The sequence below is a fragment of the Phyllobates terribilis genome, unplaced genomic scaffold, assembly GCF_046119375.1.
Source record: "Phyllobates terribilis strain yellow unplaced genomic scaffold, ASM4611937v1 Scaffold_1__5_contigs__length_1240528914, whole genome shotgun sequence".
NCBI lineage: Eukaryota > Metazoa > Chordata > Amphibia > Anura > Dendrobatidae > Phyllobates > Phyllobates terribilis.
Genome location: NW_027362761.1, coordinates 621,917,820 through 621,943,072, shown reverse-complemented (window position 1 = coordinate 621,943,072; position 25,253 = coordinate 621,917,820). Strand labels below are relative to the sequence as shown.

At 47.1% G+C, this 25,253-nt stretch overlaps 1 protein-coding gene across 2 annotated transcripts in view; it reads right to left on the bottom strand.

Annotated features, from left to right (window-relative positions):
* The window catches only part of GBA2 (glucosylceramidase beta 2), a 287,622-nt gene that overhangs the window by 25,441 nt on the left and 236,928 nt on the right, over nucleotides 1-25,253 (bottom strand). For both annotated transcript variants that reach the window (XM_073684438.1, XM_073684445.1), the window contains one exon: nucleotides 13,337-13,479. In XM_073684438.1, the coding sequence (XP_073540539.1) occupies nucleotides 13,337-13,479 (143 nt within the window). The remainder of the gene's footprint in view (nucleotides 1-13,336; nucleotides 13,480-25,253) is intronic.

Sequence of the window (25,253 nt, the reverse complement as noted above, 5' to 3'; positions counted from 1 at the left end):
TGTAGAGAGTGTCCCAGTACTAGTACCACCTCACCATTATCAGCATTATCAGTACTGTGGAATGTCCCAGTACTAGTACCACCTCACCATTATCAGTACTGTGGAGTGTACCGGTACTAGTACCACCTCACCATTATCAGCACTGTAGAGTGTCCCAGAACTAGTACCACCTCACCATTATCAGCACTGCAGAGAGTATCCCGGTACTAGTACCACCTCACCATTATCAGCACTGTAGAGAGTGTCCCGGTACTAGTACCACCTCACCACTATCAGCACTGTAGAGATTGTCCCGGTACTAGTACCACCTCACCATTATCAGCACTGTAGAGAGTGTCCCGGTACTAGTACCTCCTCACCATTATCAGCACTGTAGAGTGTCCTGGTACTAGTACCACCTCACCATTATCAGCACTGTAGAGAGTGTCCCAGTACCAGTACCACCTCACCATTATCATCACTGTAGAGAGTGTCCCGGTACTAGTACCACCTCACCATTATCAGCACTGTAGAGTGTCCCAGTACTAGTACCACCTCACCATTATAAGCACTGTAGAGAGTGTCCCAGTACTAGTACCACCTCACGATTATCAGCACTGTAGAGAGTGTCCCGGTACTAGTACCACCTCACCATTATCAGCACTGTAGAGAGTGTCCCGGTAATAGTACCTCCTCACCATTATCAGCACTGTAGAGTGTCCCGATACCAGTACCATCTCACCATTATCAGTACTGTGGAGTGTCCCGGTACTAGTACCACCTCACCATTATCAGCACTGTAGAGTGTCCCGATACCAGTACCACCTCACCATTATCATAACTGTAGAGACGGTCCCGGTACCAGTACCACCTCACCATTATCAGTACTGTGGAGTGTCCCAGTACTAGTACCACCTCACCACTATCAGCACTGCAGAGAGTGTCCCGGTACCAGTACCACCTCACCACTGCAGAGAGTGTCCAGGTACCAGTACCACCTCACCACTATCAGCACTGTAGAGAGTGTCCCGGTACCAGTACCACCTCACCATTATCAGCACTGTAGAGAGCGTCCCGGACCAGTACCACCTCACCATTATCAGCACTGTAGAGTGTCACAGTACTAGTACCACCTCACCATTATCAGCACTGTAGAGAGTGTCCCATTACTAGTACCACCTCACCATTATCAGCACTGTAGAGAGAGTCCAGGTACTAGTACCTCCTCACCATTATCAGTACTGTAGAGAGTGTCCCAGTACTAGTACCACCTCACCATTATCAGCACTGTAGAGAGTGTCCCGGTACTAGTACCTCCTCACCATTATCAGTACTGTAGAGAGTGTCCCGGAACCAGTACCACCTCACCACTATCAGCGCTGTAGAGTGTCCCGGTACCAGTACCACCTCACCATTATCAGCACTGTGGAGAGTGTCCCGGTACCAGTACCTCCTCACCATTATCAGCACTGTAGAGAGTGTCCCAGTACTAGTACCACCTCACCATTATCAGCACCGTAGAGAGTGTCCCGGTACCAGTACCACCTCACCATTATCAGCACTGTAGAGTGTCCCGGTACTAGTACCTCCTCACCATTATCAGCACTGTAGAGAGTGTCCCGGTACCAGTACCACCTCACTATTATCAGCACTGCAGAGAGTGTCCCGGTACCAGTACCTCCTCACCATTATCAGCACTGCAGCAAGTGTCCCGGTACCAGTACCACCTCACCATTATCAGCACTGTAGAGAGTGTCGTGGTACCAGTACCACCTCACCATTATCAGCACTGTAGAGAGTGTCCCGGTACCAGTACCACCTCACCATTATCAGCACTGTAGAGAGCGTCCCGGTACCAGTACCTCCTCACCATTATCGGCACTGTAGCGAGCGTCCCGGTACCGGTACCACTTCACCATTATCAGCACTGTAGAGAGTGTCCCGGTACCAGTACCACCTCACCATTATCAGCACTGTAGAGAGTGTCCCGGTACCAGTACCACCTCAACATTATCAGCACTGTAGAGAGTGTCCCGGTACCAGTACCACCTCAACATTATCAGCACTGTAGAGAGTGTCCCGGTACCAGTACCTCCTCACCACTATCAGCAGTGTAGAGAGTGTCCCGGTACTAGTGCCACCTCACAATTATCAGCACTGTAGAGAGTGTCCCGGTACTAGTACCACCTCACCATTATCAGCACTGCAGAGAGCGTCCCGGTACCAGTACCAGCTCACCATTATCAGCACTGTAGAGTGTCCAGGTACTAGTACCTCCTCACCATTATCAGCACTGTAGAGAGTGTCCCGGTACTATTACCTCCTCACCATTATCAGCACTGTATAGAGTGTCCCGGCACCAGTACCACCTCATCATTCTCAGCACTGTAGAAAGTGTGCCGGTACTAGTACCACCTCACCATTATCAGTACTGTGGAGTGTACTGGTACTAGTACCACCTCACCATTATCAGCACTGTAGAGAGTGCCCCGGTACTAGTACTATCTCACCATTATCAGTACTGTAGAGTGTACCGGTACTAGTACCACCTCACCATTATCAGCACTGTAGAGAGTGTCCCAGTACTAGTACCACCTCACGATTATCAGCACTGTAGAGAGTGTCCCGGTACTAGTACCACCTCACCATTATCAGCACTGTAGAGAGTGTCCCGGTACTAGTACCTCCTCACCATTATCAGCACTGTAGAGTGTCCCGATACCAGTACCATCTCACCATTATCATAACTGTAGAGAGTGTCCCGGTACCAGTACCACCTCACCATTATCAGCACTGTAGAGAGTGTCCCAGTACTAATACCACCTCACCATTATCAGCCCTGTAGAGTGTCCCGGTACTAGTACCACCTCACCATTATCAGCACTGTAGAGTGTCCCAGTACTAGTACCACCTCACCATTATCAGCACTGTCGAGAGTGTCCCGGTACTAGTACCACCTCACCATTATCAGCACTGTAGAGAGTGTCCCGGTACTAGTACCACCTCACCATTATCAGCACTGTAGAGTGTACCGGTACTAGTACCACCTAACCATTATCAGTACTGTGGAGTGTCCCAGTACTAGTACCACCTCACCATTATCAGTACTGTGGAGTGTACCGGTACTAGTACCACCTCACCATTATCAGCACTGTAGAGTGTCCCGGTACTAGTACCACCTCACCATTATCAGCACTGTAGAGTATCCCAGTACCAGTACCACCTCACCATTATCAGCACTGTAGAGAGTGTCCCGGTACCAGTACCACCTCACCATTATCAGCACTGTAGAGAGTGTTCCGGTACCAGTACCACCTCACCATTATCAGCACTGTAGAGAGTGTCCCGGTACTAGTACCACCTCACCATTATCAGCACTGTAGAGAGTGTCCCGGTACCAGTACCACCTCACCATTATCAGCACTGTAGAGAGTGTCCCAGTACTAGTACCACCTCACCATTATCAGTACTGTGGAGTGTCCCAGTACTAGTACCACCTCACCATTATCAGTACTGTGGAGTGTACCGGTACTAGTACCACCTCACCATTATCAGCACTGTAGAGTGTCCCAGAACTAGTACCACCTCACCATTATAAGCACTGCAGAGAGTATCCCGGTACTAGTACCACCTCACCATTATCAGCACTGTAGAGAGTGTCCCGGTACTAGTACCACCTGACCACTATCAGCACTGTAGAGATTGTCCCGGTACTAGTACCACCTCACCATTATCAGCACTGTAGAGAGTGTCCCGGTACTAGTACCTCCTCACCATTATCAGCACTGTAGAGTGTCCTGGTACTAGTACCACCTCACCATTATCAGCACTGTAGAGAGTGTCCCAGTACCAGTACCACCTCACCATTATCAGCACTGTAGAGAGTGTCCCGGTACTTGTACCACCTCACCATTATCAGCACTGTAGAGTGTGCCAGTACTAGTACCACCTCACCATTATAAGCACTGTAGAGAGTGTCCCAGTACTAGTACCACCTCACGATTGTCAGCACTGTAGAGAGTGTCCCGGTACTAGTACCACCTCACCATTATCAGCACTGTAGAGAGTGTCCCGGTACTAGTACCTCCTCACCATTATCAGCACTGTAGAGTGTCCCGATACCAGTACCATCTCACCATTACCAGTACTGTGGAGTGTCCCGGTACTAGTACCACCTCACCATTATCAGTACTGTGGAGAGTGTCCCGGTACCAGTACCACCTCACCATTATCAGCACTGTAGAGAGTGTCCCAGTACTAGTACCACCTCACCATTATCAGTACTGTGGAGTGTCCCAGTACTAGTACCACCTCACCATTATCAGTACTGTGGAGTGTATCGGTACTAGTACCACCTCACCATTATCAGCACTGTAGAGAGTATCCCGGTACTAGTACCACCTCACCATTATCAGCACTGTAGAGAGTGTCCCGGTACTAGTACCACCTCACCATTATAAGCACTGCAGAGAGTGTCCCGGTACCAGTACCACCTCACCACTGCAGAGAGTGTCCAGGTACCAGTACCACCTCACCACTATCAGCACTGTAGAGAGTGTCCCGGTACCAGTACCACCTCACCATTATCAGCACTGTAGAGAGTGTCCCGGTACCAGTACCACCTCACCATTATCAGCCCTGTAGAGTGTCCCGGTACTAGTACCACCTCACCATTATCAGTACTGTGGAGTGTACCGGTACTAGTACCACCTCACCATTATCAGCACTGTAGAGTGTCCCAGTACTAGTACCACCTCACCATTATCAGCACTGTAGAGTATCCCAGTACCAGTACCACCTCACCATTATCAGCACTGTAGAGAGTGTCCCGGTACCAGTACCACCTGACCATTATCAGCAGTGTAGAGAGTGTTCCGGTACCAGTACCACCTCACCATTATCAGCACTGTAGAGAGTGTCCCGGTACTAGTACCACCTCACCATTATCAGCACTGTAGAGAGTGTCCCGGTACCAGTACCACCTCACCATTATCAGCACTGTAGAGAGTGTCCCGGTACCAGTACCACCTCACCATTATCAGCACTGTAGAGTGTTCCGGTACCAGTACCACCTCACCACTATCAGCACTGTAGAGAGTGTCCCAGTACTAGTACCACCTCACCATTATCAGCACTGTAGAGAGTGTCCCAGTACTAGTACCACCTCACCATTATCAGCACTGTAGAGAGTGTCCCAGTACTAGTACCACCTCACCATTATCAGCATTATCAGTACTGTGGAATGTCCCAGTACTAGTACCACCTCATCATTATCAGTACTGTGGAGTGTACCGGTACTAGTACCACCTCACCATTATCAGCACTGTAGAGTGTCCCAGAACTAGTACCACCTCACCATTATCAGCACTGCAGAGAGTATCCCGGTACTAGTACCACCTCACCATTATCAGCACTGTAGAGAGTGTCCCGGTACTAGTACCACCTCACCACTATCAGCACTGTAGAGATTGTCCCGGTACTAGTACCACCTCACCATTATCAGCACTGTAGAGAGTGTCCCGGTACTAGTACCTCCTTACCATTATCAGCACTGTAGAGTGTCCTGGTACTAGTACCACCTCACCATTATCAGCACTGTAGAGAGTGTCCCAGTACCAGTACCACCTCACCATTATCATCACTGTAGAGAGTGTCCCGGTACTAGTACCACCTCACCATTATCAGCACTGTAGAGTGTCCCAGTACTAGTACCACCTCACCATTATAAGCACTGTAGAGAGTGTCCCAGTACTAGTACCACCTCACGATTATCAGCACTGTAGAGAGTGTCCCGGTACTAGTACCACCTCACCATTATCAGCACTGTAGAGAGTGTCCCGGTAATAGTACCTCCTCACCATTATCAGCACTGTAGAGTGTCCCGATATCAGTACCATCTCACCATTATCAGTACTGTGGAGTGTCCCGGTACTAGTACCACCTCACCATTATCAGTACTGTGGAGTGTCCCGGTACCAGTACCACCTCACCATTATCAGCACTGTAGAGTGTCCCGATACCAGTACCACCTCACCATTATCATAACTGTAGAGACGGTCCCGGTACCAGTACCACCTCACCATTATCAGTACTGTGGAGTGTCCCAGTACTAGTACCACCTCACCACTATCAGCACTGCAGAGAGTGTCCCGGTACCAGTACCACCTCACCACTGCAGAGAGTGTCCAGGTACCAGTACCACCTCACCACTATCAGCACTGTAGAGAGTGTCCCGGTACCAGTACCACCTCACCATTATCAGCACTGTAGAGAGTGTCCCGGACAAGTACCACCTCACCATTATCAGCACTGTAGAGTGTCACAGTACTAGTACCACCTCACCATTATCAGCACTGTAGAGAGTGTCCCATTACTAGTACCACCTCACCATTATCAGCACTGTAGAGAGAGTCCAGGTACTAGTACCTCCTCACCATTATCAGTACTGTAGAGAGTGTCCCAGTACTAGTACCACCTCACCATTATCAGCACTGTAGAGAGTGTCCCGGTACTAGTACCTCCTCACCATTATCAGTACTGTAGAGAGTGTCCCGGAACCAGTACCACCTCACCACTATCAGCGCTGTAGAGTGTCCCGGTACCAGTACCACCTCACCATTATCAGCACTGTGGAGAGTGTCCCGGTACCAGTACCTCCTCACCATTATCAGCACTGTAGAGAGTGTCCCAGTACTAGTACCACCTCACCATTATCAGCACCGTAGAGAGTGTCCCGGTACCAGTACCACCTCACCATTATCAGCACTGTAGAGTGTCCCGGTACTAGTACCTCCTCACCATTATCAGCACTGTAGAGAGTGTCCCGGTACCAGTACCACCTCACTATTATCAGCACTGCAGAGAGTGTCCCGGTACCAGTACCTCCTCACCATTATCAGCACTGCAGCAAGTGTCCCGGTACCAGTACCACCTCACCATTATCAGCAGTGTAGAGAGTGTCGCGGTACCAGTACCACCTCACCATTATCAGCACTGTAGAGAGTGTCCCGGTACCAGTACCACCTCACCATTATCAGCACTGTAGAGAGCGTCCCGGTACCAGTACCTCCTCACCATTATCGGCACTGTAGCGAGCGTCCCGGTACCGGTACCACTTCACCATTATCAGCACTGTAGAGAGTGTCCCGGTACCAGTACCACCTCACCATTATCAGCACTGTAGAGAGTGTCCCGGTACCAGTACCACCTCAACATTATCAGCACTGTAGAGAGTGTCCCGGTACCAGTACCACCTCAACATTATCAGCACTGTAGAGAGTGTCCCGGTACCAGTACCTCCTCACCACTATCAGCAGTGTAGAGAGTGTCCCGGTACTAGTACCACCTCACCATTATCAGCACTGTAGAGAGCGTCCCGGTACCAGTACCAGCTCACCATTATCAGCACTGTAGAGTGTCCAGGTACTAGTACCTCCTCACCATTATCAGCACTGTAGAGAGTGTCCCGGTACTATTACCTCCTCACCATTATCAGCACTGTATAGAGTGTCCCGGCACCAGTACCACCTCATCATTCTCAGCACTGTAAAAAGTGTGCCGGTACTAGTACCACCTCACCATTATCAGTACTGTGGAGTGTACTGGTACTAGTACCACCTCACCATTATCAGCACTGTAGAGAGTGCCCCGGTACTAGTACTATCTCACCATTATCAGTACTGTAGAGTGTACCGGTACTAGTACCATCTCACCATTATCAGTACTGTGGAGTGTCCCAGTACTAGTACCACCTCACCATTATCAGTACTGTGGAGTGTCCCAGTACTAGTACCACCTCACCATTATCAGTACTGTGGAGTGTACCGGTACTAGTACCACCTCACCATTATCAGCACTGTGGAGTGTCCCAGTACTAGTACCACCTCACCATTATCAGTACTGTGGAGTGTACCGGTACTAGTACCACCTCACCATTATCAGCACTGTAGAGTGTCCCAGAACTAGTACCACCTCACCATTATCAGCACTGTAGAGAGTGTTCCGGTACTAGTACCACCTCACCATTATCAGCACTGTAGAGAGTGTCCCGTCACCAGTACCACCTCAGCATTCTCAGTACTGTAGAAAGTGTCCCGGTACTAGTACCACCTCACCATTATCAGCACTGTAGAGAGTGCCCCGGTACTAGTACTATCTCACCATTATCAGTACTGTAGAGTGTACCGGTACTAGTACCACCTCACCATTATCATTACTGTGGAGTGTCCCAGTACTAGTACCACCTCACCACTATCAGCACTGCAGAGAGTGTCCCGGTACCAGTACCACCTCACCACTGCAGAGAGTGTCCAGGTACCAGTACCACCTCACCACTATCAGCACTGTAGAGAGTGTCCCGGTACCAGTACCACCTCACCCTTATCAGCACTGTAGAGAGTGTCCCGGTACCAGTACCACCTCACCATTAACAGCACTGTAGAGAGTGTCCCGGTACCAGTACCACCTCACCATTAACAGCACTGCAGAGAGTGTCCCGGTACCAGTACCACCTCATCATTCTCAGCACTGTAGAAAGTGTGCCGGTACTAGTACCACCTCACCATTATCAGTACTGTGGAGTGTACCGGTACTAGTACCACCTCACCATTATCAGCACTGTAGAGAGTGCCCCGGTACTAGTACTATCTCACCATTATCAGTACTGTAGAGTGTACCGGTACTAGTACCACCTCACCATTATCAGTACTGTGGAGTGTCCCAGTACTAGTACCACCTCACCATTATCAGTACTGTGGAGTGTCCCAGTACTAGTACCACCTCACCATTATCAGTACTGTGGAGTGTACCGGTACTAGTACCACCTCACCATTATCAGCACTGTAGAGTGTCCCAGAACTAGTACCACCTCACCATTATCAGCACTGTAGAGAGTATCCCGGTACTAGTACCACCTCACCATTATCAGCACTGTAGAGAGTGTCCCTGTACTAGTACCACCTCACCACTATCAGCACTGTAGAGAGTGTCCCGGTACTAGTACCACCTCACCATTATCAGCACTGTAGAGAGTGTCCCGGTACTAGTACCTTCTCACCATTATCAGCACTGTAGAGTGTCCTGGTACTAGTAACACCTCACCATTATCAGCACTGTAGAGAGTGTCCCAGTACCAGTACCACCTCACCATTATCAGCACTGTAGAGAGTGTCCCTGTACTAGTACCACCTCACCATTATCAGCACTGTAGAGTGTCCCAGTACTAGTACCACCTCACCATTATCAGCACTGTAGAGAGTGTCCCAGTACTAGTACCACCTCACCATTATCAGCACTGTAGAGAGTGTCCCGGTACTAGTACCACCTCACCATTATCAGCACTGTAGAGAGTGTCCCGGTACTAGTACCTCCTCACCATTATCAGCACTGTAGAGTGTCCCGATACCAGTACCATCTCACCATTATCATAACTGTAGAGAGTGTCCCGGTACCAGTACCACCTCACCATTATCAGTACTGTGGAGTGTCCCGGTACTAGTACCACCTCACCATTATCAGTACTGTGGAGTGTCCCGGTACCAGTACCACCTCACCATTATCAGCACTGTAGAGTGTCCCGATACCAGTACCACCTCACCATTATCATAACTGTAGAGAGTGTCCCGGTACCAGTACCACCTCACCATTATCAGTAGTGTGGAGTGTCCCGGTACTAGTACCACCTCACCATTATCAGCACTGTAGAGTGTCCCGGTACTAGTACCACCTCACCATTATCAGCCCTGTAGAGTGTCCCGGTACTAGTACCACCTCACCATTATCAGCACTGTAGAGTGTCCCAGTACTAGTACCACCTCACCATTATCAGCACTGTCGAGAGTGTCCCGGTACTAGTACCACCTCACCATTATCAGCACTGTAGAGAGTGTCCCGGTACTAGTACCACCTCACCATTATCAGCACTGTAGAGTGTACCGGTACTAGTACCACCTAACCATTATCAGTACTGTGGAGTGTCCCAGTACTAGTACCACCTCACCATTATCAGTACTGTGGAGTGTACCGGTACTAGTACCACCTCACCATTATCAGCACTGTAGAGTGTCCCAGTACTAGTACCACTTCACCATTATAAGCCCTGTAGAGTGTCCCGGTACTAGTACCACCTCACCATTATCAGCACTGTAGAGTGTCCCAGTACTAGTACCACCTCACCATTATCAGCACTGTCGAGAGTGTCCCAGTACTAGTACCACCTCACCATTATCAGCACTGTAGAGAGTGTCCCGGTACTAGTACCACCTCACCATTATCAGCACTGTAGAGTGTACCGGTACTAGTACCACCTAACCATTATCAGTACTGTGGAGTGTCCCAGTACTAGTACCACCTCACCATTATCAGTACTGTGGAGTGTACCGGTACTAGTACCACCTCACCATTATCAGCACTGTAGAGTGTCCCAGTACTAGTACCACCTCACCATTATCAGCACTGTAGAGTGTCCCAGTACCAGTACCACCTCACCATTATCAGCACTGTAGAGAGTGTCCCGGTACCAGTACCACCTCACCATTATCAGCACTGTAGAGAGTGTTCCGGTACCAGTACCACCTCACCATTATCAGCACTGTAGAGAGTGTACCGGTACTAGTACCACCTCACCATTATCAGCACTGTAGAGAGTGTCCCGGTACCAGTACCACCTCACCATTATCAGCACTGTAGAGAGTGTCCCGGTATCAGTACCACCTCACCATTATCAGCACTGTAGAGTGTTCCGGTACCAGTACCACCTCACCACTATCAGCACTGTAGAGAGTGTCCCAGTACTAGTACCACCTCACCATTATCAGCACTGTAGACAGTGTCCCGGTACTAGTACCACCTCACCATTATCAGCACTGTAGAGAGTGTCCCAGTACTAGTACCACCTCACCATTATCAGCACTACAGAGAGTGTCCCGGTACTAGTACCACCTCACCATTATCAGCACTGTAGAGTGTCCCAGTACTAGTACCACCTCACCATTATCAGCACTGTAGAGTGTACCGGTACAAGTACCACCTAACCATTATCAGCACTGTAGAGTGTCCCAGTACTAGTACCACCTCACCATTATCAGCACTGTAGAGTGTACCGGTACTAGTACCACCTAACCATTATCATTACTGTGGAGTGTCCCAGTACTAGTACCACCTCACCATTATCAGTACTGTGGAGTGTACCGGTACTAGTACCACCTCACCATTATCAGCACAGTAGAGTGTCCCAGTAGCAGTACCACCTCACCATTATCAGCACTGTAGAGAGTGTTCCGGTACCAGTACCACCTCACCATTATCAGCACTGTAGAGAGTGTTCCGGTACCAGTACCACCTCACCATTATCAGCACTGTAGAGAGTGTCCCGGTACTAGTACCACCTCACCATTATCAGCACTGTAGAGAGTGTCCCGGTACCAGTACCACCTCACCATTATCAGCACTGTAGAGAGTGTCCCGGTACCAGTACCACCTCACCATTATCAGCACTGTAGAGTGTTCCGGTACCAGTACCACCTCACCACTATCAGCACTGTAGAGAGTGTCCCAGTACTAGTACCACCTCACCATTATCAGCACTGTAGACAGTGTCCCGGTACTAGTACCACCTCACCATTATCAGCACTGTAGATAGTGTCCCAGTACTAGTACCACCTCACCATTATCAGCACTGTAGAGAGTGTCCCGGTACCAGTACCACCTCACCATTATCAGCACTGTAGAGAGTGTCCCGGTACCAGTACCACCTCACCATTATCAGCACTGTAGAGTGTTCCGGTACCAGTACCACCTCACCACTATCAGCACTGTAGAGAGTGTCCCAGTACTAGTACCACCTCACCATTATCAGCACTGTAGACAGTGTCCCGGTACTAGTACCACCTCACCATTATCAGCACTGTAGAGAGTGTCCCAGTACTAGTACCACCTCACCATTATCAGCACTGTAGAGAGTGTCCCGGTACTAGTACCACCTCACCATTATCAGCCCTGTAGAGTGTCCCAGTACTAGTACCATCTCACCATTATCAGCACTGTAGAGTGTACCGGTACTAGTACCACCTAACCATTATCAGCACTGTAGAGTGTCCCGGTACTAGTACCACCTAACCATTATCAGTACTGTGGAGTGTCCCAGTACTAGTACCACCTCACCATTATCAGTACTGTGGAGTGTACCGGTACTAGTACCACCTCACCATTATCAGCACTGTAGAGAGTGTCCCAGTACTAGTACCACCTCACCCTTATCAGCACTGTAGAGAGTGTCCCGGTACCAGTACCACCTCACCATTATCAGCACTGTAGAGAGTGTCCCGGTACCAGTACCACCTCACCATTATCAGCACTGTAGAGAGTGTCCCGTTACCAGTACCACCTCACCATTATCAGCACTGTAGAGAGTGTCCCGGTACCAGTACCACCTCACCATTATCAGCACTGTAGAGAGTGTCCCAGTACCAGTACCACCTCACCATTATCAGCACTGTAGAGAGTGTCCCGGTACTAGTACCACCTCACCATTATCAGCACTGTAGAGAGTGTTCCGGTACTAGTACCACCTCACCATTATCAGCACTGTAGAGAGTGTCCCGGCACCAGTACCACCTCACCATTCTCAGCACTGTAGAAAGTGTCCCGGTACTAGTACCACCTCACGATTATCAGCACTGTAGAGAGTGTCCCGGTACTAGTACCACCTCACCATTATCAGCACTGTAGAGAGTGTCCCGGTACTAGTACCTCCTCACCATTATCAGCACTGTAGAGTGTCCCGATACCTGTACCATCTCACCATTATCATAACTGTAGAGAGTGTCCCGGTACCAGTACCACCTCACCATTATCAGCACTGTAGAGAGTGTCCCGGTACCAGTACCACCTCACCATTATCAGCACTGTAGAGAGTGTCCCGGTACCAGTACCACCTCACCATTATCAGCACTGTAGAGAGTGTCCCGGTACCAGTACCACCTCACCATTATCAGCACTGTAGAGTGTTCCGGTACCAGTACCACCTCACCACTATCAGCACTGTAGAGAGTGTCCCAGTACTAGTACCACCTCACCATTATCAGCACTGTAGAGTGTCCCGGTACTAGTACCACCTCACCATTATCAGCACTGTAGAGTGTCCCGGTACTAGTACCACCTCACCATTATCAGCACTGTAGAGTGTCCCGGTACTAGTACCACCTCACCATTATCAGCACTGTAGAGTGTCCCAGTACTAGTACCACCTCACCATTATCATGGTCACTTTGAAGTCACACTATACGCATCATTATGGAGAGTATATAGAGTATTATCTTTATTATCTTCATATATACCATACCGCACACAGGACACTTACCATTCCATAGCAGCTTCTCGAATGCTTCTTTTCCTTTGGTGAGGATATTAGAGAACTTGCTGTGAGCGTCCTCATCCCCAAGATCGCTGGCCATCTGACACATCATACATAGAGCGGCCAACCAGAGCCCTCCGCAGTACGAGCTGAGAGATACAGGCACTATTCAGTACAGATAAATCACAGCCCCCCACACATCATTCACTGCTAAACTATGGCCACAATCATATACACTGGGCTGAATTAAGCAGGAGTAAAAAATCAGCAGCTGTTGTTGCTGAATGTGAATCTGGACCTGCTGTGCTGTATTTAGGAAGGTTTTGCCTTCGATGTATCACTTACCGTAGTGAGGTTTTCGTGCAGGTTGTGTTATAACTACTAGCTGCAGCTGAATGTGAATCTGGACCTGCTGTGCTGTATTTAGGAAGGTTTTGCCTTCGATGCATCACTTACTGTAGTGAGGTTTTTGTGCAGGTTGTGTTATAACTACTAGCTGCAGCTGAATGTGAATCTGGACCTGCTGTGCTGTATTTAGGAAGGTTTTGCCTTCGATGCATCACTTACTGTAGTGAGGTTTTCGTGCAGGTTGTGTTATAACTACTAGCTGCAGCTGAATGTGAATCTGGACCTGCTGTGCTGTATTTAGGAAGGTTTTGCCTTCGATGCATCACTTACTGTAGTGAGGTTTTTGTGCAGGTTGTGTTATAACTACTAGCTGCAGCTGAATGTGAATCTGGACCTGCTGTGCTGTATTTAGGAAGGTTTTGCCTTCGATGCATCACTTACTGTAGTGAGCTTTTCGTGCAGGTTGTGTTATAACTACTAGCTGCAGCTGAATGTGAATCTGGACCTGCTGTGCTGTATTTAGGAAGGTTTTGCCTTCGATGCATCACTTACTGTAGTGAGGTTTTTGTGCAGGTTGTGTTATAACTACTAGCTGCAGCTGAATGTGAATCTGGACCTGCTGTGTTGTATTTAGGACGGTTTTGCCTTCGATGCATCACTTACTGTAGTGAGGTTTTTGTGCAGGTTGTGTTATAACTACTAGCTGCAGCTGAATGTGAATCTGGACCTGCTGTGCTGTATTTAGGAAGGTTTTGCCTTCGATGCATCACTTACTGTAGTGAGGTTTTCGTGCAGGTTGTGTTATAACTACTAGCTGCTGCTGAATGTGAATCTGGACCTGCTGTGTTGTATTTAGGAAGGTTTTGCCTTCGCTGTATCACTTACCGTAGTGAGGTTTTCGTGAAGGTTGTGTTATAACTACTAGCTGCTGCTGAATGTGAATCTGGACCTGCTGTGCTGTATTTAGGAAGGTTTTGTCTTCGATGCATCACTTACTGTAGTGAGGTTTTTGTGCAGGTTGTGTTATAACTACTAGCTGCAGCTGAATGTGAATCTGGACCTGCTGTGCTGTATTTAGGAAGGTTTTGCCTTCGATGCATCACTTACTGTAGTGAGGTTTTCGTGCAGGTTGTGTTATAACTACTAGCTGCTGCTGAATGTGAATCTGGACTGTCTGAGGCCTCCATTTTCCAAGGTTCTGTTTGTGTTCTCTGCTGTTACTCTGGGCTCTAGAATTTGGCTGAATGAGTCATGCATGACATCACGGGATCTGAACACACCGCCGCTGCAGCCAATCACTGAGCTCAGCAGCTCTGATGTAGATTGCGGATACAGCCAAGCTTAGTGATTAGCTGCAGCGGTGATGTATGTTGTAGCCATAACGTCACCGCTGTAGAGAAATAAACAGAGACTAGAGAGCCAGAGTGGGAGCTGGAGAGGCCGAGTACGGTGTTTGTTGTATTACAGCACTAGTGAGTGTGAGCTTACTGGTCTAAGTAGCTTGTGAACAAAGAGGGAGTTAAGAAAAATACTAATTGAAAGCAATAGTTGAAGAGCTTTAAGTACTTTACAGAATACTAAAAAGTACTGAAAAGTTTTGTTTTTTGTTTGATTAGATAAGGCATTGCGAGATTATTGGTTTCCTTCTGTGCAGTTAGCCATGTGCATACACAAGGGTGAAAACCGCTGTGGCAGATGTGGTCATGTTGCCCACAAGGAAGCTATGATGAAACAGCTTCTAATCTTAATCAGCCAGATGTCTAGATTGTTAAGCCAAGAGAAATGCACTATTGTGTTTGCGTTGACTTTAGAATTTGCGTGTGTTTATTTGGTTGGTCAAGAAGGACAGACGAGTATTTGTATAAACTTAAATGTTGTCTTCTCTTGGTACTGAAACAATGATATTTGTTACTATGCTAATTGCATATTATACTAAAGCCAGCTAGATGTTTATTTACAAGAGCCCCCCCCTCCACTATACCAACTATGTAAATTGATTAAAGGCTCAAACAATGAGACCTGAGCTATGTGAACTATTTAAGGAACATATGCCTCTGTAGCAGACAGATTTCAGACAGAGAATTGAAAGGGACTTTACAAGGAGAATCAAAGATCAGACTCTCTTCAGACCATCAGCTTGGTAGCATGGCTTTATCCAAAGAGACACAGATTTGGATTTTACATGATTCCAGCCTAAGGGTATATGGCCCTGACTGGAAAGATACGGATTTGCTCCATTGACAATCAGAGAGCCCATGGATACATTTGGGGAGACCAGGTTGGGACGATGCATCAGACAGCCCATGGATACATTTGGGGAGACCAGGTTGGGACGATGACCTGGCCCCATGGATATGTTGTTTGTGGTTTCCAGATGGGACCCTCCGATCGCCTGGAACTCATGGAGACAAGTAGAGAAGCCAGATTGGGGCCAGATGACCAGCTGGTCCCATGGAAACTCTCGGAGAGGCCAGGGTGGGACCCTCAAGTCTCCTGGCCTTGTAACTTGATGGGACTGTCAACTTCCTAAGCTTGCCGCTACCTTCTCTCCGTGGGGGCCCGCCAAAAGCGGGGGGCCACTGGTTGAGGTAGTTGGACTTGGAAGTCCCAAAGTCGCAGCTGTTCTATCCCAGGCGGGCCAGTGGAAGGGTGAGACTGAGTAATGTTGTACCATCTTGGGTATTTGCTGGGACTGTTCTATGTGTTTATTGTCCATCTGGTGGTTCAATAAAGTTTTGCCATACTATTTTACCATCACCCTGTGTTGTCTTAGTAGTGTCCTGCCCATGGAAGACCCCGGGTCTTCACAGAAGAGCATATCAGAGATCTGGAGGTGTAAAATGCAACAGTGAGAACTGACAATCGGGAGACACGCACGCTGCTCACTGAACGTGAAATTAGAGTGCTAGACATGGAGGTCGGACAAGTGGGTCAGGAGGAGCAGTCAAGTAGCTGGGATAATGTAGCAAGGGATAGTGGAAAGAGGCCTAAGAAAAAGTGTCTCCTCTTCCAAGCTAAATTTTCAAATTGTGAGATGATGCAAGGGGGTTTCTCTCAAAAATGGTAACCCTAGTGGATACTGGTCTCACAGTCTGGCTAGTAAATGGGGGAGGGTAATGTACAGTTGTGCTCAACAGTTTACACACCCCGGCAGAATTTTTCCTTTCTTGGCCTTGTTTCAGAGAATATGAATGATAACAAAAAAACTTTTTCTCCACTCATGGTCATTGGCTGGGTGAAGCCATTTATTGTCAAACTACTATGTTTTCTCTTTTTAAATCTTAATGACAACCAAAAACATCCAAATGACCCTGATCAAAAGTTCCCATACCCCAGTTCTTAATACTGTGTATTGCCCCCTCTAACATCAATGACAGCTTGAAGTCTTTTGTGGTAGTTGTGGATGAGGTTCTTTATTTTCTCAGATGGTAAAGCTGCCCATTCTTCTTGGCAAAAAGCCTCCAGTTCCTGTAAATTCCTGGGCTGTCTAGCATGAACTGCGCGCTTGAGATCTCCCCAGAGTGGCTCAATGATATTGAGGTCAGGAGACTGAGATGGCCTCTCCAGAACCTTCACTTTGTTCTGCTGTAGCCAATGACAATTCGACTTGGCCTTGTGCTTTGGGTCATTGTCATGTTGGAACGTCCATGTACGTCCCATGCGCAGCTTCCGGGCTGATAAGTGCAAATTTGCCTCCGGTATTTGCCGATAACGTGCTGCATTCATCTTTCCTTCAACTTTTACCAAGTTTCCTGTGCCTTTGTAGCTCACACATCCCCAAAACATCAGCGATCCACCTCCGTGCTTTACTGTAGGAATGGTGTTCCTTTCATCATTGGCCTTGTTGACCTCTCTCCAAATGTAACGTTTATGGTTGTGGGCAAAAAGTTCAATTTTGGTCTCATCAATCCAAATTACCTTGTTCCAGAAGTTTTGAGGCTTGTCTCTGTGCTGTTTGGCGTATTGTAGGCGAGATACTTTGTGGCATTTGTGCAGTAATGGCTTTCTTCTGGCGACTCGACCATGCAGCCCATTTTTCTTCAAGTGCCTCCTTATTGTGCATCTTGAAACACCCACACCGCTAGTTTTCGGAGAGTCCTGAATTTCAGCTGATGTTATTAGTAGGTTTTTCTTTGCATCTTGAACAATTTTCCTGGCAGTTGTGGCCGAAATTTTTGTTGGTCTACCTGATCGTGGTTTGGTTTTTACAGAGCCCCTGATTTTCCATTTGTTAATCACAGTTTGAACGCTGCTGACAGTCATTATCAATTCCTTGGATATTTTTTTGTATCCCTTTCCTGTGTTATACAGTTCAACTACCTTTTCCCGTAGATCCATTGACAATTCTTTTGCTTTCCCCATGACTCCCAATCCAGAAACATCAGTGGCAGGATGAAAGATGCAAGAGTCTGTCTGGATCCCAGAAACACACTCAGCTTTTATGCACACACACTGATTACAAGCAAACAGGTCACAGGTGAGGATGTTACCTTTAGTAGCCATTCAAACCCATTTGTGTCAAATTCTGTGCATGTCATCAGGCCAAAATCACCAGGGGATTTGAACTTTTGATCAGGGCTGTGGAGTCGATAAGCCAAAACCTCCGACTCAGACTCCTCAATTTCCATGAGACCGACTCCAACTCCGACATGTTTAAAGAAGTTGTGAACCCCCCAATTTATATGAACCCCCCCGGGGCCAAGAAGTGTTTTTGTAAATACATTGCGGTACATTTTCTGCCTCTGAGCGGCGCTATCACTGGCCGCTGAGGCATCACATTACTCGCACAGTTGTCATGTCAAGTGAGGCGTGACATCAGTGACGCGCTCCTCGCGTTGAACGCTGGGCTGTGGGTGTGGTTACCCCGTGCGTCACACCCAGCATCCACTGCGCGTTTTCCCAGTGAATGAAGAGAGTGAGAGCGGGCGGTGGATGCCGGGTGTGACGCGCGGGGTAACCCCGACCACAACCCAGCAGCCACCAGTGGAACACGGAAGAGGGACCCTCGGCTGCAGCCTGGACTTGTCGTGACGTCAGCAGATGTCAGAGCCGGCTGCAGCCGGGGGTCACGTCATGCCTGTGAGCGGTCAGTGATAGCGCCGCTCACAGGCAGAAAAGGCACAAGGTATTTAGAAAAACACTTACAGGCCCTGGGGGAATACATTGGGGGATCATATAAAGTACCGGACAACCCCTTTAAGTGATAAATTTACTGTAGCACAGATTCATCTCAGCTAAAAGTCCAGACCCTTAGTTCAGGAATAAGACAGACATTTATAGGACATTTCATAACTTTCCCAAATTCTTATGAAAAAATATTCCCCACAAACTGCATCGAACTACTGTACCCAATGTATTATATATTTTACGAATTGGAGTTGGTCCATTTTATACCGACTCTGACTCCACCAAAATGGGCTCCGACTCCACAGCCATGCTTTTGATCAGGGTCATTTGGATTTTTTTGGTTGTCATTAAGATTTAAAAAGAGAAAACACAGTAGTTTGACAATAAATGGCTTCACCCAACCAATAACCATGAGTGGAGAAAAAGTTTCTTTGTTATCATTCATATTCTCTGAAACAAGGCCAAGAAAGGAAAAATTCTGCCGGGGTATGTAAACTTTTGAGCACAACTGTAGGTAAGGTTTGACGGGTTCTTATAGGAGATTTCTATAATCAGGAAGATAAATAGAATAATGTTTCACAAAGACCCCCTCAACTGAATGTTCTGCTGTCTACCAGGTGCCAAGGTTCGCTCTGTGGTAGAATGGGCTTATAAATTACCGTGGGGTAGGCTTGTGATGATCCAGCAGCCAATGACAAAATAGGTGGTAGGTCCAAGATCCTTTCGAACTATTTTAAAGCATTAGGCTGCAAGAGGAAGGACCTCTTGGGTAATATTCTCTAAAACACTGTGAGTGCAAAGCATCTCTCAGGAGATACTGTGGGAACTTAGGAAGTTAAGTCTAGGGCTTATGGGGTTTTCCCATCTACAAAGTACATTTTAACCAAAAGATTTTTCAATAAAAATAACGTCCACAATTGGATGTGTTAAAAAAAAAGTTCCTGTCCTGAGATAATCTTATAAATGTGCCCCTTGTGAGGGAACATACTCCATATTTTCTCTGTGTATTATCATTCTTGTATCATGACTGTTTCATGGTGATCAAATAGTTAGAAATGCTTGGCAGATAAGTTTCACATTTCTGTTCACTCCCTAGATTCCTATTGGAAGACTAAGGTAATTTAAGCAGGGAGGGGAGGGCTACATCTTTAAATGGGAAGTCTTCTTAATTTGTGACAGTATAAAAGACTTTGCCTGTACATTAATAAAGGAGAAATCAGCCTTTTTTACATCGTCCTAAGGTTGTGCAGTCTGATTTCCCAAGTTCTCCTAACTATACCTTACTATTTGGAGTTCAAAAGGCAATGGAAGAAATTTGATTTCATTCACAAAAATCTGGCGCCCAAACAGGGACCAGACACGCAGTGTCCCATATCGATCTCTAGTGAGGAAGAACTCTCCAAAAGTTTATTCTTACATTTTTGCTTCACTTTTCACTTCACTTATGGGCAGCATGGTGGCTCAGTGGTTAGCATTGCAACCTTGCAGCGCGGGGGGTCCTGGGTTCAAATCCCACCAAGGACAACATCTGCAAGAAGTTTGTATGTTCTCCCTGTGTTTGTGTGGGTTTCCTCTGAGTTCTCCGGTTTCCTCCCACACTCCAAAGACATACTGATAGGGAATCTAGATTGTGAGTCCCAATGGGGAAAGTGATGATGATGTCTGTAAAGTGCTTTGGAATTAATGGCGCTATATAAGTGAGGAAAATAAATAAACTTTCACAGTACATCAGAACCTCCTCTCTATAACACACCAGGAGGGTGGACATACACAGTATGCAGAGAACAGAATCCAGGATGGAGAGACAATTGTTTAAATTGTGGTGCACCCAGACATAATGCCCTCAATGTTCCTATAATGCCCGTGGTGACTAAACACATATAGTACGCAGAATATGTAATTAATAGATATGGGATTGAGTATTTACAGATGTTAGACTCAGAGGAAGAGTACTGTAAAGTCCAGCAGCGTTGGGCTCTAACAAAGCAGAGGGAACAATCCATAAACTTAAAAGACATGACTTTGGAGAAAGAGGAGTCAGTAGAAAAGTATTTGGTTCAATTGTGGATGACTTGGACTATGATATACTCAAGGAGAGACACCCTTAATGTATGCTTATTGGGAACAGCTTTTGTGGACAGACTAAAAAAAACCCATTAGGACGGGACTTGTGAAAGCGTGTCCTGAGGGCAGAAGGATAGGCACAAAAGACCTGTGGCAAGTAGGTAAGGGGGTGGAACACATATTGATTCAGGCTCATAAGACTATTGATGCCCTACCGAAGAGCAGGGGGGAGAGCGGATACGTCAAGACGTGTGGCCCTATTGTCTAGTACAACTATGCACAAGGTTACTTGAAGATGGATTGCACAGCTCGAGCAGCCGCCACCACTCACCCAGCAGATAGCTGTGAATGATCCTTCCTCACCCTAGGAAGTTGGCAATCCAGTAGCTGGGGTGATCCTATAGTAGTTTCTAATTATATCAGTCCTATCCCAATGGTTAAATTCACTCTGCCTGGAGGCAGAACTTTAGACTTCTTAATAGATACTGGGGCAGCCAAGCCTATTACGTGTGCAGATAATGGTTTTCCTTAAGAAATAACCGAAGACTTTATTGAATGAGTTGAGGTGAATGGTGATTCGAGAAACACACCACTTGGGCCTCTTTCACATGTCCTGATATTTCCGGAACTGGAAAAAGCCGTACCGGTGCTATCCGTGTCCGTGTGTAACATCCGTGTGTCGCATCAGTGTCACAAGTACTGACCGGCACCCGGGAAAAAAGCAGTACAGTTAGTGCTGTTCCCAGGCGCTGGGTGCTGAATCCAGTTCTCATCATTGTCGCCTGGTCTCCCTGCGATCAGCGTGACAATGATGAGAGTTGGAGTCAGAACCCGCTGTGTGAATAGCGCGTAGTAAATCAATGAATTAAAAAAAAAAAAATGGTGTGGGGTCCCCCTTCTTATTCCTATCCAGCTGAGGGAAAGCTGACAGCTGGGGACTGGTGGTAATATTCTGGAAAGGGGCCAATAGCTATAAAGGTTCCTAGCCTATTAATAACAGCTCACAGCTATTTGCTTAGCCTTTACTTGTTAGTAAAGGGGGACCCCCCCCAAAAAATGCTGTGGGGTCCCCCTATTATTACTAACCGGCAAAGGCTAAACAGACAGCTGTGAGCTCATATTAATAGGTTGGGAAGGGACCATGGATATTGGCTCCCTCCCAGACTAAAAACCCTCAGCCTCTCCAGAAATGGTGCATCCATTAGATGCGCCAAATCTGGCGCTTAGCCTCGGCTCTTCTCACTTGCCCTGGTACGGTGGTAAGTGGGGTAATAGTTTTAAGGTTGATATCAGCGGAAATAAAACAGCTGACAACAAGCCCAGCAGACATAAAACAGCTCATGCGACCGCTCACCACGCCAGCTGGAACACACTGTTCTGAGCGTGAGAACGCAGCTGCAGTGACATTATTAAGGTTACCGCCGGTTCTCACGCTCAGCGTGTTCCAGCTGGCATGGTGAGCAGTCACATTACTGATGTAACCGCGCACCAAACCATCTGGATAGTCGTGGGACATCAGCTTAATGGATTATTGGCGGACAGGTGAGGATTACTTTGATTTTTTAGTTAATAAACGGGTAAAAGAGGGTTATTGTGGGGGAGTGTTTTTTTCAATTAAAGGACTTTTCTCTGCGCGTGTCTTTATTATTTTTGACTATGGGGTAGGTACTTGGGGTGTTTGATAGACACCACTCCATTATTAACTGCTGGGCTTGATGTCATTGGACATAAAACAGCTGACATTAACCCAAAAACTATTACCCCACTTGCCACCGCACCAGGGCAAGTGGGAAGAGCCGAGGCTAAGCGCCAGATTTGCCGCAATGTCATCCATTTTGCAAAAAATGGACTACTTCATATCAGGAGGTTGTGTTGCTCCAGTATTTGGATAATTTATTGCTTTGCTGTCCTGATCTCATATCACGAGTCACCCATCTCCTTTTTGTGTTTCTCAGCAGAAGAAGGATGTAAGGCTTCTAAAAACAAACTAGCTCTGTCAGTGGTAGGTAGTCTTCATAAGCTCCTGTCTGTTACAAGGCACCAAACATCTCACGGGGGAAAGAAACGTTGCAATACAGCAGCTTGCACTGCCCGAAACATTACACGACTCAAAGCCTTTCTGTGTCTGGTGTCATGCTGTAGGTCATGGATAAGATCTGCATCCCAGCTCATGCAGCCCCTATATGATGGGGTGTCCGCACACCCCTTCTATCGGTTTCCAGAAGCTGAACAACATTTTTACTCCCTAAAACTCTTAATTACCTCTGCCCATGCCAGTGGTTTACCAAACTATACAAAGCAATGTTTATTTGTTCTGCACCAAGATGAACGGCCATGCCACTTCAGTACTTACTCAAAAACACGGCCAACAGCAGAGACCTGTGGCTTATTATTCAGCCAGACTGGAGCCAGTCACCAGGGGTGCACCATCTTGTGTCATAGCCATTTCTGCAGTCCAACCCATGCTTGGAAAGGCTACAGAAATAGCTGATTACAAAGATCACACTTTACCGTCAACACAATATTCATTGTCTTCTCAGTCAGGTACAACCTAGACACATTTCAATGGCCCGTCAACTTCGACTTCAATGTGTCCTCCTCATATTCCCAAATCTAGAAATCAAGTGATGTACAGTTTTGAATCCATTTACACACCTGCCACTGGATTCAAAAGGGGGCAAATATGCGGAAGGAGTCTTATTTTCCCTAACAGAGGAGGAAAGTATGGACATACATATACCTCATGATTGTGTTGCTCTGGTGAAACAGGAAACTGCAGGGTCTGGCCATGTCTCAGATGAGCCCATTACTAACGCAGATTTTAAGTAAGCAATTTTTTGTAGGTGACTCCAGATACCAAGATGCTGATCAACTCTACACTGGATATGCTGTGGTTACACAATATGAGGTAATAAAAGCTGAACTACTCCCACCTCACCTATCCGCACAAGAGGCAGAACTGAAGGCACTCACTGAGGCGTGTAGAGCGGCAAAGGGTAAGACAGCCAATATGTACACATACAGTAGATACGCTTTTGGAATTTCTCATGATTATGGTTCAATATGGAAAGCTAGATCTTTTCTAACGTCAAATGGGAAACCTATAAAAAATGCAGAGAGTGTAGGAGCACTGATAAAAGCTCTCCATTTACCAACCAAGCTTGGCATGGTGAAGATAAAAGCTCACACTCAATATGAAACAGTTGAAGCCAGAGGAAATGCTCATGCTGATGCCAAAGAAGCAGCGTAGAGACCGACTGTATGGTACCAATACAGACTACGACCTCAGCGGCACCTGTCACTCCTGACGTAAAAACATCCCTAGAGAAGCAGGTGGCTCAAGAGACTAAAAGATTGGGAAAAGAAGGGAGCCTAGCTGACTGAGGAATGTCTATGGAAAAAGGGCTGTAAGCTTTGTCTGCCATGAGCTCTCTACTCCATGACGGCTCAGGTAACCACAACATTAGTCGAAAACAGCTACATGTGCTTTCATTGATAAGGTATGAGTGGCGTCAGGGTTCAGTAGCCAGGTACCCTGAGATGTGTATGATGTGTGCCCGAAAACATAGGAAATACTGTGAAGACCCAGCAGAAACACACACCTTATCTGCTCTACCCGTTCCAGAGATTGCAGATTGACTATATACAGCTACCTCGAGTAAGGGTATATGATTTTGTGCTAGTTTGTGTCTGTCTCTTTCCAGGTGGCCTGAGGTATTTTCGGTTGAGAAAGCTACAGCTGTGGTTACTGCTCAAATGCTCATGAAGGAGGTGGTATGTAGATATGGGGGAGATTTTGTGGTCTCTGGGAACTGAGTAGGCGTTCCACATTCATTACCATTTACACAGCAGTGGGAAGGTAGAAAGGCTGAATAGGACATTAAGGTTCAGAAGGCAAAAGAGGAGACTGAATGAACAAAATTCAGCCTTCAGCTCTTTTCTCAATAGTATACACTCCAGGTAGAAAAACCGGTCTTTCTCCATGAGATACTCGTCGGTTCTGCACCTAGAACAAGATTATACATCCCACAGATACTTCAAATGCAGCTGAAGTACACTGCTCAAAAAAATAAAGGGAAGACTTAAACAACAGAATCTAACTCCAAGTGAATCAAACTTCTGTGAAATCAAACTGTCCACTTAGGAAGCAACACTGATTGACAATCAATTTCACATTCTGTTGTGCAAATGGAATAGACGATAGATGGAAATTATTGGCAATTATCAAGACACCCTCAATAAAGGAGTGGTTCTGCAGGTGGGGACCACATCTCAGTACCAATGCTTTCTGGCTGATGTTTTGGTCACTTTTGAATGTTGGTTGTGCTTTCACACTCGTGGTAGCATGAGATGGACTCTACAACCCACAGAAGTTGCTCAGGCA